At 35.5% G+C, this 11,317-nt stretch overlaps 1 protein-coding gene across 1 annotated transcript; it reads left to right on the forward strand.

The window, feature by feature from the left end:
- Window positions 1–6,381: 6,381 nt before the first annotated feature.
- Window positions 6,382–11,191, forward strand: LOC106428978 (protein ACCELERATED CELL DEATH 6). Its single transcript, XM_022697133.2, has 3 exons — window positions 6,382–7,298; window positions 7,378–7,916; window positions 10,195–11,191. The coding sequence occupies exons 1-3, from the start codon at window positions 6,614–6,616 to the stop codon at window positions 10,807–10,809; spliced, it is 1,839 nt and encodes a 612-aa protein (XP_022552854.1). The 5' UTR covers window positions 6,382–6,613; the 3' UTR covers window positions 10,810–11,191.
- The last annotated feature ends 126 nt before the right edge of the window (window positions 11,192–11,317 follow it).

Genomic DNA, 11,317 nt, shown 5'->3' on the forward strand with positions numbered 1-11,317 from the left:
TAGAAAGTTGAATTCATATTATTGTAACTGTACATAAGAGTTTGTGATTCTTGTATATGCGTCCAAGAAAGTTTCAACGGCTTAGTGGTAACTGCCATATATTTATGTCATACTAACCCGGGTTCGATCCTTTCTTTTGCATTGTTTTTTCATTTTATCTATGCTTTTTCATATTTGTCAATGTTCTCACACTTTCAAAGAATATATTAGCTTAGTCACTTACTTATTTTTTTTTTACAAAACAAAGTATCGGAGTCTAGAAGGTTGAATTCATATTATTGTAACTGTACATAAGAGTTTGTGATTCTTGTATATGTGTCCAAGAAAGATTCAATGGCTTAGTGGTAACTGTCCTATATTTATGTCATACTAACCCGGGTTCGATACTTTCTTTCGCATTGTTTTTTCATTTTTTACGAAAAAATAAATGAGATGACGTGACAACTTTGGGCTCTCTGATTGGTTGATTTTCCTATCCTACGTGGACACCCTCTCCATGACTTATATTTGCCTTTTAGTATTGTATATTGATTGGGAGCTTGGGCTACCTAATTGAATAAACATTGATATCCCTTTGCTATTTGTTTCTCTCCATGTTTGGTCTCCTCAGGTTAGAATTCATATGGCTTACGTTATATTGAAACAATCATCAAATCCCTGTGTCTAACATACTCTTTAATATCTCTGCCCTGGTCGCCCAGGAGTTTCTCACTAAAGCCCTGGTCGTTTCTCTGATGCAGCGTTAGAGGCAGCAACCAAAATAAACAAACAGATGCGAGCAATTTTAATGGTGTATTGCTATACAGTTGCCGCCGGCGACTGATACTGTTCGTCATTTCTATATTATTAGTTGTCGCTGTAAAAAACAGCGTCTCTACCACAATCTGTTCGTTCCTTTCTTTCACATTGTTTTTCATTTTTTACGAAAAAATAAATGAGATGACGTGGCAACTTCGGGCTCTCTGATTGGTTGATTTTCCTATCCTACGTGGACACCCTCTCCATGGCTTATATTTGCCTTTTAGTATTGTATATATTGATTGGGAGCTTGGGCTACCTAATTGAATAAACATTGATATCCCTTTGCTATCTGTTTCTCTCCATGTTTGGTCTCCTCAGGTTAGAATTCATATGGCTTACGTTACATTGAAACAATCATCAAATCCATGTGTCTAACATACTCTTTAATATCTCTGCCCTGGTCGACCAGGAGTTTCTCACTAAAGCCCTGGTCGTTTCTCTGACGCAGCGTTAGAGGCAGCGACCAAAATAAACAAACTGATGCGAGCAATTTTAATGGTGTATTGCTATACAGTTGCCGCCGGCGACTGATATTTTTCGTCATTTATATATTATTAGTTGTCGCTGTAAAAAACAGTGTCTCTACCGCAATCGGCGATGTGTCACTAGCGGCGGAAGTTAGCACCTTCTAACTCTCTATTTTGATTGGTTGTTGAGCTGTCATTAATTTTTTTTTTTGCATTTTGTTGATTGCTGCGTCAAATACAAGCGTTCTCGGAACGAACAGATTAAGTGAAATAACTTCTGGATTCGAGACTAATGTGAACTGTCTTCGAGTAGAAAAAGGTATATACAATAGCTTTTTTTTTCCTTTCGTGTGACAAAATGATTTTATATAGCTAATGGATTAAAGAAGTCATAAGAGGATCGTGCTTTATGTGCTTTTGCGCTGCCTACAAAGGAACTCAAGTTTGCGATTGGACCTACATAATGCCCTAGCAGGTTGATGTAATATTTTCAATTTCCTTTCCACAGGTGGTAAGCCCCAACCGCGTACCAGCATCATGCTTATAGGACAAATAAGCTCCCACCGAAGTAAATCTTTAATGGAGTCTATATGCACACTTCTTGATGTCATGAATTCAATAAGAATTTCTTTTTACTTTGCATATTGTACTTAAATTCAAACTGTGTTACTTGTAACCTGAAGATGATTTGCCAACATGAAGACTGCATACGACAAGGGTTGCAAGAGTTTCTGGGTTTTTATAGCATTCTACAATGACCACAAACTAATTTTCACACTTGCACATATACAGAAAAAATCCAAGAAAGCCGTGCAGTGTGAGAAATCAAGCAACAACAATACAACGTTGATCTATAAGAACGTTGATGCATGTCAAATCTGATGGATTGTAAAGGAAAACACAAGGATTTTGATAAGTTTTGTTGGTGACTCAGTCACTTACCTTCTCTATTCACATGGCTTCTTTAGCTGGACTAAAAGCGTTCAATATAGATGTTTTCTTTTCCTCCAATTGAATATTGTATGTTCTATCGATGCTACAGTTAAATTGACTTGCGGAGCAAGGGTTCAGCTCCTAAGACACTCAATCGGAAAGGATTTAGCTGGCAACATCATTGGATGATCTATACGCGGACGGCATAGAAAAGCTTTCACGGTCACTCAAACGCGTATTGTACAAGTAAGGAAACAAAAACAATCTTTCATGCTTTTAATATTTTTGGTTGCTGTGAATTCTAACCTCAGCTCTTTTTATTCATTACAAGATCGATGCTCCACTGAATGAGAGGGATGGGAGACTTCTAATGATGGTTCTACTTCTCCACCACAATGGAGCTGCGAAAATAGGAACAAGCTTCCAGTAAATTAAGGTAAATCATAAGAGAAACCCCATTCAAAACTCATTGTGTCAACATAGAATAGAAGTTCTAGTTTTTCAAAATCAGGTTTTGATTTATCATGCAGGTCTGATTAATGTGTTTGTCACTGGTTGTTCCCAACTCTGATTGTGCTATGTACAATTATGCAAGTGTTTGTCTCAAGCTGTCTAATTATTTCTCTAACGATCTATAACTATTTGGATGAAGAGAGACGATATACTAGGTATGTTTTCACGTGCTAACTAGCGGCTGAGGAAGTTTGCAAGTAACTATCTTTTTTTTTGTCAAACAAACGATTATATTAAATCTAAAAGGGTTTTAAGTTATTACATTCGGAGCTATGCTCAACGGTAACAAGATAAAAACTGGAGGGAAACTCGACAGTTTGATGAACACCAACAAAACAGAGACAAAACATAACAAACTTAACGAGAGATACTTGCTCGACAACCGGAGAACCGTGGGAAATCACCAGATGCACCCCTAAGTAGGTTACTACCACGAGCATGAAATATTCGGAATCGACGTTGAATAAACCAACCAGCAAAGCTTGGAAGGAGGCGGAACGAACAAGAGCAGCTCTAACTCCGACGAAGCTCTCCGAAGAGACTAGGTGAATCTCAACAGAAACGGAGAGTATACCAGTCTTGGATTTGTCGCTGATGAACCGACTGGATGGACCTTGAAACCGAATAGCGCAAGTGACAAAATTAGAGTTACTGCAAACTCTACTGACGTGTGATGGCTAGACAAATAGTGTTCTTAAGTTAAGCATAACATCGCGGCTTTGGGCTAGGTGAACCCTGTACACTGAGGCTAAAGTTGTCTCCAATCCCATATAAACGATTGACTTCTCAAAGACCTCAGACCAACTAATATAGATAACGTAACTAGAATCCATGGTAAAGCGAGGACCTTGTTTAAAACGCAGCTTTGGACACCAACATTACCGTGCTGGAACACTCGAGCTTTTGCTGAACCGAGTCTGGTTTGCTGTTTCATGGAATCCGTCAAGCTATAGATTAAGTATTGATCGTCTGAGCTGGGTTCCGAGTCTTTGATGAACCGCGAGGGGGGCTCTGAAAACCCACTGGAGGCGCAGTCTGGAGGGTTTGGCAGGTCCAACCGTGGAGGAAAGAACAGACCTTTGGCGGATTCAGTTCCTGGCTGAGGAAGGAGACAAGGCCATAGTGGTCCACATATTGCAGATGATGGAGTTGGTGATAACCTTAAACTGTGTAGCTCAGCTCCGTTGAGAACATGCCAGGATGGAGCTGCCTCAATGTTAGATGAAAGCTTGTCGGCATAAAGACCAAGGAGGCAGTTAGCGAAGGTTGGTGAAATTCGGTTGGAGATGGTGACTGGTACCAGCGACTGAGGAGAACTGAGCCGAGCATGTGTGCTCTGTATAGACGTCGTAGGCGCCATATGAATAGATTCGGTGAAGGTACACACAGATTTAACACATCCACTCGCCTCAGTAAGTTGAGCAGTGACGAGAAGGGTAACAGACACGGGGGTGACGGCGAGCTGAGAAGGGGCATGGACGACGACCAAGCTAGAAGCAACAGAGATAGCAACCAAGCGGCTGCGAGTAACTGTAGAAAGCACTGTTGAGAGGAGCAACCAGATGGAGAGAGCCATAGCTATATCTGGTTCCAAGGCTCGATTCCTTTGTTTCTGTCGTTGGATCCATGGAGGGCCCTTGCTGCCGAAGATTAGTTACAGAAGAAGCGGATGAAAGCAGAGACCGAGGTAGAAGACGACACTGTAGACGAAGAAAGAAAGCAGATCCGGCGGAGAGGAGTCCCGACGCCGGCGAGAGAAATCACCGGCGCCGGAAATCATGGCTTGGAGGTATGCCTCGGAGACTGTGCCTGGGAGGTTATGCGGCTAGGGCGAACTCAAACTCAACAATGATTATTGTTTTTGTTTGATGCATTTGCAAGTAACTATCTTATTATATAAGATACAATCATGTGTCAGAGTGGCCTAAACATTATTTTTTCACTCTCTGAACTTTCATATCTCTTTTAGTTTAGATTATTAGAATTGCTAAGTAATCAGCAAGGCTTTATTACAATCTAAATTTGATGTCCTGTTTGCAATACCCATGTTCGTTAAACGAACGCTGCGGCAGTGACTATAGATCAAAATTTAGAAGGAAACAAGAGTATCCAAAGGGATAGGGAGAAGAAAAGGTGACGCCGCCTCTCTGTTTTCAGTCGCCGAAAGGAGCAAAAAATGAAGAACAATGGTCGCTACTTTTTCTGGCGTCAGCGGCAACACCGGAAAGCTTCATTTTTCTGACGCAGCGTCTTTGTTTTTCAATTCATTTAATCAACGATGAAGAAACTTATGAACAAATCTCAGATGCCAATGCCGAACGCAGCGTTCGTTAAACGAACATGAGTAATGTTTATTTTCTAATCTTGGGAAGGTTTGGTGATCAAATCGGACTGGATGGGAAGACTTTACCTGACGGAGAAAGAAAGAATTATCAAAGATAAATTTACAATTGTAAGAGCTTCCACATGCATCACATGGTCTGTAAAAAAGAATATTCTTTGCTTTGAACATAACATAATTGTTACAGGTAAGGTGTTATCGCAAAATGATTACAAAATTACATTAACTCACTTTCCAATTTTTAGATTCTTTCTCCTTATTTTCAAAAAGTTTATTACTTCCTTTAATATTATTCACTTCAAAATTGTAATTCTATTTTATAAAATCATAAAATATGTTCATTAGGCCTTTTATATTTTTATTGGTCACACTTCACTTGATATTTGTTATTGACCATCTTCTGCGATTTTTTCAAGATCACTAATGTTAAAGAAATGGTAAAATATGATCTCAAAAAATCAATGACAATGTCAGTACAAAAAAAAGAGAGATAAATGACAATGTAAAGCCCAATTTAAGCCAAATTGGTATATGTAAATATGGATAGAATTGGTTAAGCATGTATTATATAAAATTACATATATAAATATAATTACTGGATGAATTAAGGTTAAGTAGTCCGGTCTAACTAGTGACCAAGGAATGAAAGGAAATAATGTATTCATTACTATTCCTAATTTTGTTTTACTATTTATAAGGAATAGTTTTTTCTTTTCATTATTTTTCATTCTTTTTATTTTAGAGGAATATAGAACAAATTTGTTCGTCACTAAAATTGATAAAGAATAATCTTTCTTGTCATAAATTTATTTCTCTTCATTTTTTTCCTACTCATTTCTAATGTTTCTATAATGGTCACCGGTTAGACCCAAAATATCACACATGGCTAATAAGTTTAAATGCTATTTTCGTAATTAAAAATGGATGTTAGTTAGTTGGCTAGTAATATTAATAAATGGTATGAATTATTTTCTAAATACTATTTTAGTGATAAAACTAAAAAGTGCTATTTGTGAGATTTGCCAAAGAAAACAAGTTGTATGGTAAATATTTTTTTTTATCTAGTTGAAAACAAGTTGTATGGTCTACCACGAGATTGTGAATATTTCATATAAATTCATAGAGTAGTAGGGGGAAGGGTTAAAGGAGAAAATATTAATCATAGATAGGATGCACTTGATGTAAAAAAAGTTTTTTGGATAAATAAAATTTAACATTCATTCGAAAAAAAAAAATAATTAAAGATCAAGTCATTTCCATGTATCCCTTTCGTATATCAAAAGTTGCATTGAAACTAAAATCGCTGGGATATTTTATTTTACTGATCTGAGCACGTCTAAATATTCCTGACCTGATCATAAATTAAAGAATATGCTATTTTCGGGTGATAAATTTGCATTCTTTCAAACCCTTAGTGTGCTGTAGCAAATTCAGTGGTAACAGAAAGTAGCTGGTATTTTTCACTACATTATATCAATTATTCCCATTTTAACATAAATGATCATTTCATTATTCACTGATATAATAGCTAGAAATATTTTCAGATTCGATATTATCAATGGGAAGGCCTGATGTGGACTTTGATGGACGAGTAGCACAACCTTCAATACCACCAATAAACAATATTATATCCACACCATCTCTCAATGGTGAAACTATATCGATGGATCCAAAGACGATGTCTGCCGTAAGAGCGGGTAATGTAAATTACCTGAGAGATAACTACAGTTACGTTAGACTTGCTCCACGCTTAGTGACCAATCATGGAAATACAATGCTTCATCTTGCTGCATCATCGGGTCATGCCAGTCTAGTCCGTTATCTGATCAACGAATGCCCAAGTTTGCTAATGAAGTCAAACCTGATGGATGAAGTTGTTCTCCATGTTGCAGCAAGAACAGGCCATCTTGATGTTACGTTGCATCTAGTTGGTTTCATAAAAGAGATATCTCGTAATGCTGTCGGTGTTGCAAAAAGGATATATTTTGCTAAGAACAAAAACCAAGACACTGCTTTGCATGTTGCCTTAAAAGAGAAACACATGTTGGTCGCTTCCTATTTGGTCTCTGCAGAGAAAGATTTGTCTTTCGTTGCCAACAGCGATGGGTTTTCTCCCTTGTACCTTGCTATAGAAGCTGGACAGGCAGATCTTGTAGCAGCTATGTGTCACCAATCATCTGATTTACGTTCAAAGGTTGGAGGAAGATCCATCGTACATGCGGCACTGAAAGCTAAGCGGAAAGGTTTGTTGTTAATTTGCCACTAAACATATATAGACCTTTAAGTTTCTTGTTCATGCTACTCATATTATTTCTCGAACAGATATCCTTACTGCTTTACTCAGCAAAGATGCAAGTCTTATTGACTTGAGAGATGAAGGACGGACTTGTCTTTCTTTTGGAGCGTCCATAGGATATTATAAAGGGATCTGCTATCTCTTGGACAAATATCTAGACATGGTTTATCTCAGCGATGATGATGGCTTGTTTCCCATTCATATGGCGGCCAAATATGGCCATGTCAAAATTCTTGAGGAAATACTTAAACGTTGTCCGGAGGCACTTGAGTTGATTGACAAAGACGGTCAAAATGTTCTTCACGTTGCAGCAAGGAATGGAAAACTTGAACCGATCAAGTTTATCCTAAGAATTTATAAGGATAAGAACAAGAATAAGTTGATTAATGAACAAGATGTGGATGGAAATACACCGTTGCATCTAGCCACCAAAAATTGGCACCCTAAAGTTGTTAGTATGCTTACTTGGGACAATAGAGTTGACCTTAAGAAAACAAACAACAAGGGTTTCACAGCTTTGGATGTCGCCGAGGATAACATTGTTTCAGACTATGTATTCCATCAGGTAATATGTTTCTTCCATTCATGGTAGTTTCAAACTATTTCAAGGTTATGTGAAGCTTTTTTTAATTAAACACCAGTTTTTTTTCTTTTATTTTCCCTTTTATTCAACTAAAAAGAACCCCAGTTACTGGGCTGGACATGATTTTTTTTAAAAATCAAGTGAAATAACAAATCAATAAATTTTCTTATTTTTAAATTCGTGGAAAGTATCAAATATCGTTATTTGGATACTTGTTTGTTGTTTGTATCGTTATGTGTTACGTGTTAGTTGTTCAAGAAAATATTTGTTACTCAGTAAATTACGTGTTATCCGCTAAAATGTATTTGTTACTCAGTAAAAAGTACTTTTTTACTCGTTAAAAGTAGGGTTGGGCAACAAAACCGAACCGAACCGAGTCAAACCGAACCAACCGAACCGTAACCGATTCAAACCGAACCAAAGTCTATTTCAAACCATTCGGTTGAAGATTTCCCTAACCCGAATGGTTCGGTTCGGTTTAAAACCGAACCGAACCGAGAAACCGATGTGTTTTTGTAATTATTTAAATTAAAAAAAATTAGTAATACCAATATACTAAAATTCTAATACTAAATCACATATTTTTCCATTTTTATCCATTAACATATATTCTTCTAACCTAATATGTAATCATCAAAATATTTGATTTAAAATATTTCATTCATTGCAGGTTTTTTAATTTTAATGATATAAGATACATTAGTTATGATGTCGAGTTTTTTTTTACTTTAGTTAATTTTCATTTGTTTTAATTCTTATATATACTTTTTGTGACTTTTAAAAAGTTTTTTTTTTCATTTTTATATTGAATTTAGTTCACATAGTTATGGTTACATAATTTATGTTGTAAAACATAATTTCTCTTAGAAAAATTAAACTAAGAAGAATCTAATTAAACCGATCCAAAAAATAAACTGAACCGAATACAAACCGAACCGAATATAAACTGAACCGAACACAAACCGAACCAAACTAACTATGGTTTACTTCAGTTGGAAAAATACTAGAACCGAACTAACCAAATCGAACCGAACCGAACCCGAACCGAACAGAGAAAATAACTGAAGTGCCCACCCCTAGTTAAAAGGTAATAGTATTTGTTACATATATTTTGTTTTCAAATACTACTAGTTGATGTCCCGCACCTTGTGCGGAATAATTCTTAATTCTAATGTTTATTTTCAATAAAAATAATTAAATTAGATACTAATTTAGGTTCATTATAATTATAAAACTTCAATATTCATATTGCTAATAAATGTGTTAAATTACCTTCCTTTGTTTCATATTTTTATTTATGGGATGTGGATTTTGGATTAAAAAAAATTCTATAGTAATAATCAAATTAGAAAACTTGGATTTGAAATCAAACACTTATTGTATTTGGACTGAATGGATTACAATTAATTACATCCCATAAAACGTTAACAAAATAACAATAGCCTATGGATGTTCAATTCGGTAAAACCGAACCATTTAAAACTGAACCGAAATAGAATAGATAGTTTGGATTTAGTAGTATCAAATAAACCGAATGAATGTTATTTTGAAAACCCCAGTATATGGATATGGTTCAGTATATTAACCGATCCAACCGAATAAACCGAAGAAACTAAATAATTAAAATATATTAGTATACTTATATATAAATTTATAATAATATGTATTTGGATCACTATTTCCAATAAAATCAGAGAAACTGGCTATAATATTAGTCATTAAAACCATAAACTAAATATAAGATAAACATAATCATGATATTATCCGTAAATATTGTTAACATCAATTGTTAACGTATATTTAATTAAATGTTCTAAATATCATGATAATTATATATTAATTTTTTTAAAAAATAATAGTATATATATGTGTAGAATAGGTTAATGTATATTTATTATCTTTAATAGATTATGATAAATTTATATATTAAAAAATATATATATATATTATTAATTAAACTGATGATTTATCGTAAAATAATGGAGAATGTGACAAGTAAGCAATTCCACTAAAATCATGGAGAATATGACAAGTAAATAAATTCACTTTTCAAATAATAGTATAGATAATCAAGTATTTTGTAGATAAGCATTTAATTTTTTGACAAGTAACGATTCAAGTCAAATAACTTGTAGGTATTAATTTTTTTCGTGGTATTTGATCCAACAAGTCAAGTAAACCAAATTACTTAAACTAGCTTAACCCGAGTTGCCTGCCATGTGTAAATTTTCCATACAAATCTGTGTATTTGTATGTACAGAGATTGACTTGGTTGGCTTTGTGGAGTGGTGGTACACCAAGGAGTCCAACTACAAATGATCGTAGAATAATCATGAAGTTAGCAGATGGTGGGAGGTACAAAGATCAAGTCAATACTCTTCTGCTGGTTGCAACTCTTGTAGCCACCATGACTTTTACTGCAGGACTCACATTACCAGGTGGTTACAACGGTTCTGCTCCCAACTTGGGAATGGCCGTTTTGACCAAGAAAACAGCTTTCCAAGTCTTTCTTGTATGCGACACATTGGCAATGTACTGTTCCATCATTATTATAGTTGCCCTCCTTTGGGCACAGCTCGGTGATATTTCTATCATACTCAAAGCGTTCTACATGGCACTTCCATTTCTCGGACTTGCGCTTACATCAATGTCGATAGCGTTTATGGCTGGCACATATGCAGCGGTAAGCCACGTCCCTTTGCTTGGTTGCTTCGTTTTGGGTATCGGTGTCATCTTCCTGCTGGTCTTGTTGCTGTTCCTTGTTCCTTATGTGGCTCCAATTGGTAATATCCATTCCTTTCTCGGACACCTTTTATACTACCCCTATTTCCTTAGGCTTTTGGCTGCTGGTGACAACAATAACAATAATGACTAGAGAATCCTGGCTAAGCAACTTTCAGGTTTCTTGTTAGTAACTCTGACCCCCAAATAAAACCTAACTTTCATGGTTATTGATTGTAAAGAACAATCATTTGTCCAATGCATGTAATAATAAATAATTAATAATAATATTTTGTCATATGTTAAATGTAAAATCATAATAAATATTTTGCCAAAATATTATGTCAACTAAGTTTGGCAAAATATTAGGCAACTATCTGTGGTGTGTATTGAAAGCCTTGTATAATAAATAAGAAGGCTTGGAGTTATAATCCATACCATGTGAGTTGAGAGAGTTAAGTCCTAAAGAGTCTCTTGAGTCCTTTGTAATATGTTTGAGTGTTCTTAATAAAAATACATTTTTGTCTTATAAAGTATTTGCGTCTATATTCAAACACCTTATCGATATTCCTTTGATCTTAAACACATCATTTATGGTTGTACCTACTATGTATTTGTTATATTGGTATAACTGATTGCATTGACTGCATGAATGAAAGTTC

The sequence above is a fragment of the Brassica napus genome, chromosome C2, assembly GCF_020379485.1.
Source record: "Brassica napus cultivar Da-Ae chromosome C2, Da-Ae, whole genome shotgun sequence".
Lineage (NCBI taxonomy): Eukaryota > Viridiplantae > Streptophyta > Magnoliopsida > Brassicales > Brassicaceae > Brassica > Brassica napus.

Coding starts and splice junctions, on each gene's coding strand:
- LOC106428978 (XM_022697133.2), top strand. CDS start 6,614: ATGGGAAGGCCTGATGTGGACTTTGATGGACGAGTAGCACAACCTTCA. Junction 7,299..7,377: donor ACTGAAAGCTAAGCGGAAAG/GTTTGTTGTTAA, acceptor TTTCTCGAACAG/ATATCCTTACTGCTTTACTC. Junction 7,917..10,194: donor CAGACTATGTATTCCATCAG/GTAATATGTTTC, acceptor TTGTATGTACAG/AGATTGACTTGGTTGGCTTT.